Below are 1714 nucleotides of genomic sequence, written 5' to 3' on the forward strand. Positions count from 1 at the left end.
TATTCTCTGTTTACAGGCTTTCAGGTTGCCTGGTCACAGAGGAAGGCTGTGCTGCTCTGGCCTCAGCTCTGACTTTGAACCCACATCACCTGAAAGAGCTGGACCTCAGCTTTAATTATCCAGGAGTGGCTGGAATGGAGAGTCTAAAATATATGCTCAAGAATCCAAAAATCCAGATCAAAATGGACTCTCTCAGGTAGGAAAATGATGTCCACACAGTAACCACTGTTCCTCAATACTGTACTGAGGATTGACGCAAGGCAAGGCAATGCAATGCAATTTTATTTGTGTAGTACATTTTTAATAGTACTTTACATGAGTAGAAGAAAAATAAAATAAAACCAAAAAACTTACACTGCAGTGACAAACTAAAGGAAAATAAAGGCAGGTTTAAAAACAGTCTAGTCTTTTGTTATTAATCAGTCTATTCTCTGAGATACAGGGAGCCAGTGTAGGGACTTAATAACTGGGGTGATATGTTCTATCTTCTTGGTTTTAGTCAGAACACCAACAGCAGCGTTCTGGATCTGCCTCAGATGGAGGATTGATTTTTTTAAGCAGACGCTGTTGGAGTAATCGATCAGACTAACGTCTCAGCAGGACTAATGTCTTGCTAAGTTCTCTAATCCTGTAAATTTTCTTTAGGTGATAGAATCCTGACTTTGTAACTGCATTGTGCAAATTGTACTGCTATTGATAATACTATCTTTAATAGATAGTATTATCTGTTAAAGATAACAGATAATAAAACCTCTCAACATTGCCAAGAAGTTCAAGTATAAAACTTATCATTCAAAGGCAAAAACAGGTTCCATTACAATAAACAGTCCTGAGTTACTGAATGAAAACTTCCTGTTAGCATGGCGGCTAGCTGATTACTGCTAGCTCTGATTGGCTGTTTCTGACTGAGCGGAGTAATTATGCAAATCAGGGAGGAGATTGATTATTTTTTCAGAGATTATTTGTCTCATGTTAGGACAGCAGAAGTTTTAATACGTATGTAAAATTTATTTTTTTAAGTTAGATGCTGCAGCTTTAAGCAGAGGTTCGGTGTGAGAGTCACTACCAGGTGGAGCAGAAGCGAAGCTCCGTCTGTCTAAATTACTACCTGTAGCGTAGCAGCGGTTCAACAGCGAGAGCAGAACCAGAGTCTGACATCGCAGCTCGAAGACCTAAATAATTTTGCGGGTTATTTGTTTAGCTTTCTGACCGTCATGCTAATCCGGGTGAGTGTTTGTTGCGGTGCGCTGCTTTACCTGCTATCTGATCCTCCATATCTCTTTTTTACTGCAGGGAGCCTCAATGTAGCCACACTCCGTCAAGTATGGCTTTGTTTTTATGTCGTATTAGCTTCGTTGTGTTGATGCATTTTGACCTGCTTCACCCCACGTGCTTCTATTTTCCGCAGCAACACGCAGCAAACTTCCCCATTCACTCAGTGCATTATAGTTCCACATCGCTTAGGATTTGTTGCTGCGCGTTTGCGCAGAGTGAAGGAAAGAGGAGACCAGCTGCACAGGCAGGCTGGGAAATTAGATGATCGGTATCGGCAACAAGAGCCAATGATCGCCGATCACCGATCATGCACTTTTTCACGAAAATCGCCCGATTATGATCGGTGACCGATCGATCGGCACACCTCTACTAAATATAGCAGAAAAGTCGCTCAGTTGACAAATGTGAGGTGACTATTGTTAACAGCAAACGTGCAGAC

The 1714-nt window shown here is 41.5% G+C and overlaps 1 protein-coding gene across 1 annotated transcript in view; it reads left to right on the forward strand.

The window, feature by feature from the left end:
* The first annotated feature begins 19 nt into the window (after positions 1-19).
* The window catches only part of LOC106941112 (neoverrucotoxin subunit alpha-like), a 6443-nt gene continuing 4748 nt past the window's right edge, over positions 20-1714 (forward strand). Inside the window, exon 1 of the mRNA XM_015024053.1 lies at positions 20-196. Within this exon, the coding sequence (XP_014879539.1) occupies positions 135-196 (62 nt within the window). The 5' untranslated portion in view covers positions 20-134. The remainder of the gene's footprint in view (positions 197-1714) is intronic.

The sequence above is a fragment of the Poecilia latipinna genome, unplaced genomic scaffold (genome assembly GCF_001443285.1).
Source record: "Poecilia latipinna isolate Pla-1442-1.1 unplaced genomic scaffold, P_latipinna-1.0 Scaffold3500, whole genome shotgun sequence".
Classification (NCBI taxonomy): Eukaryota; Metazoa; Chordata; class Actinopteri; order Cyprinodontiformes; family Poeciliidae; genus Poecilia; species Poecilia latipinna.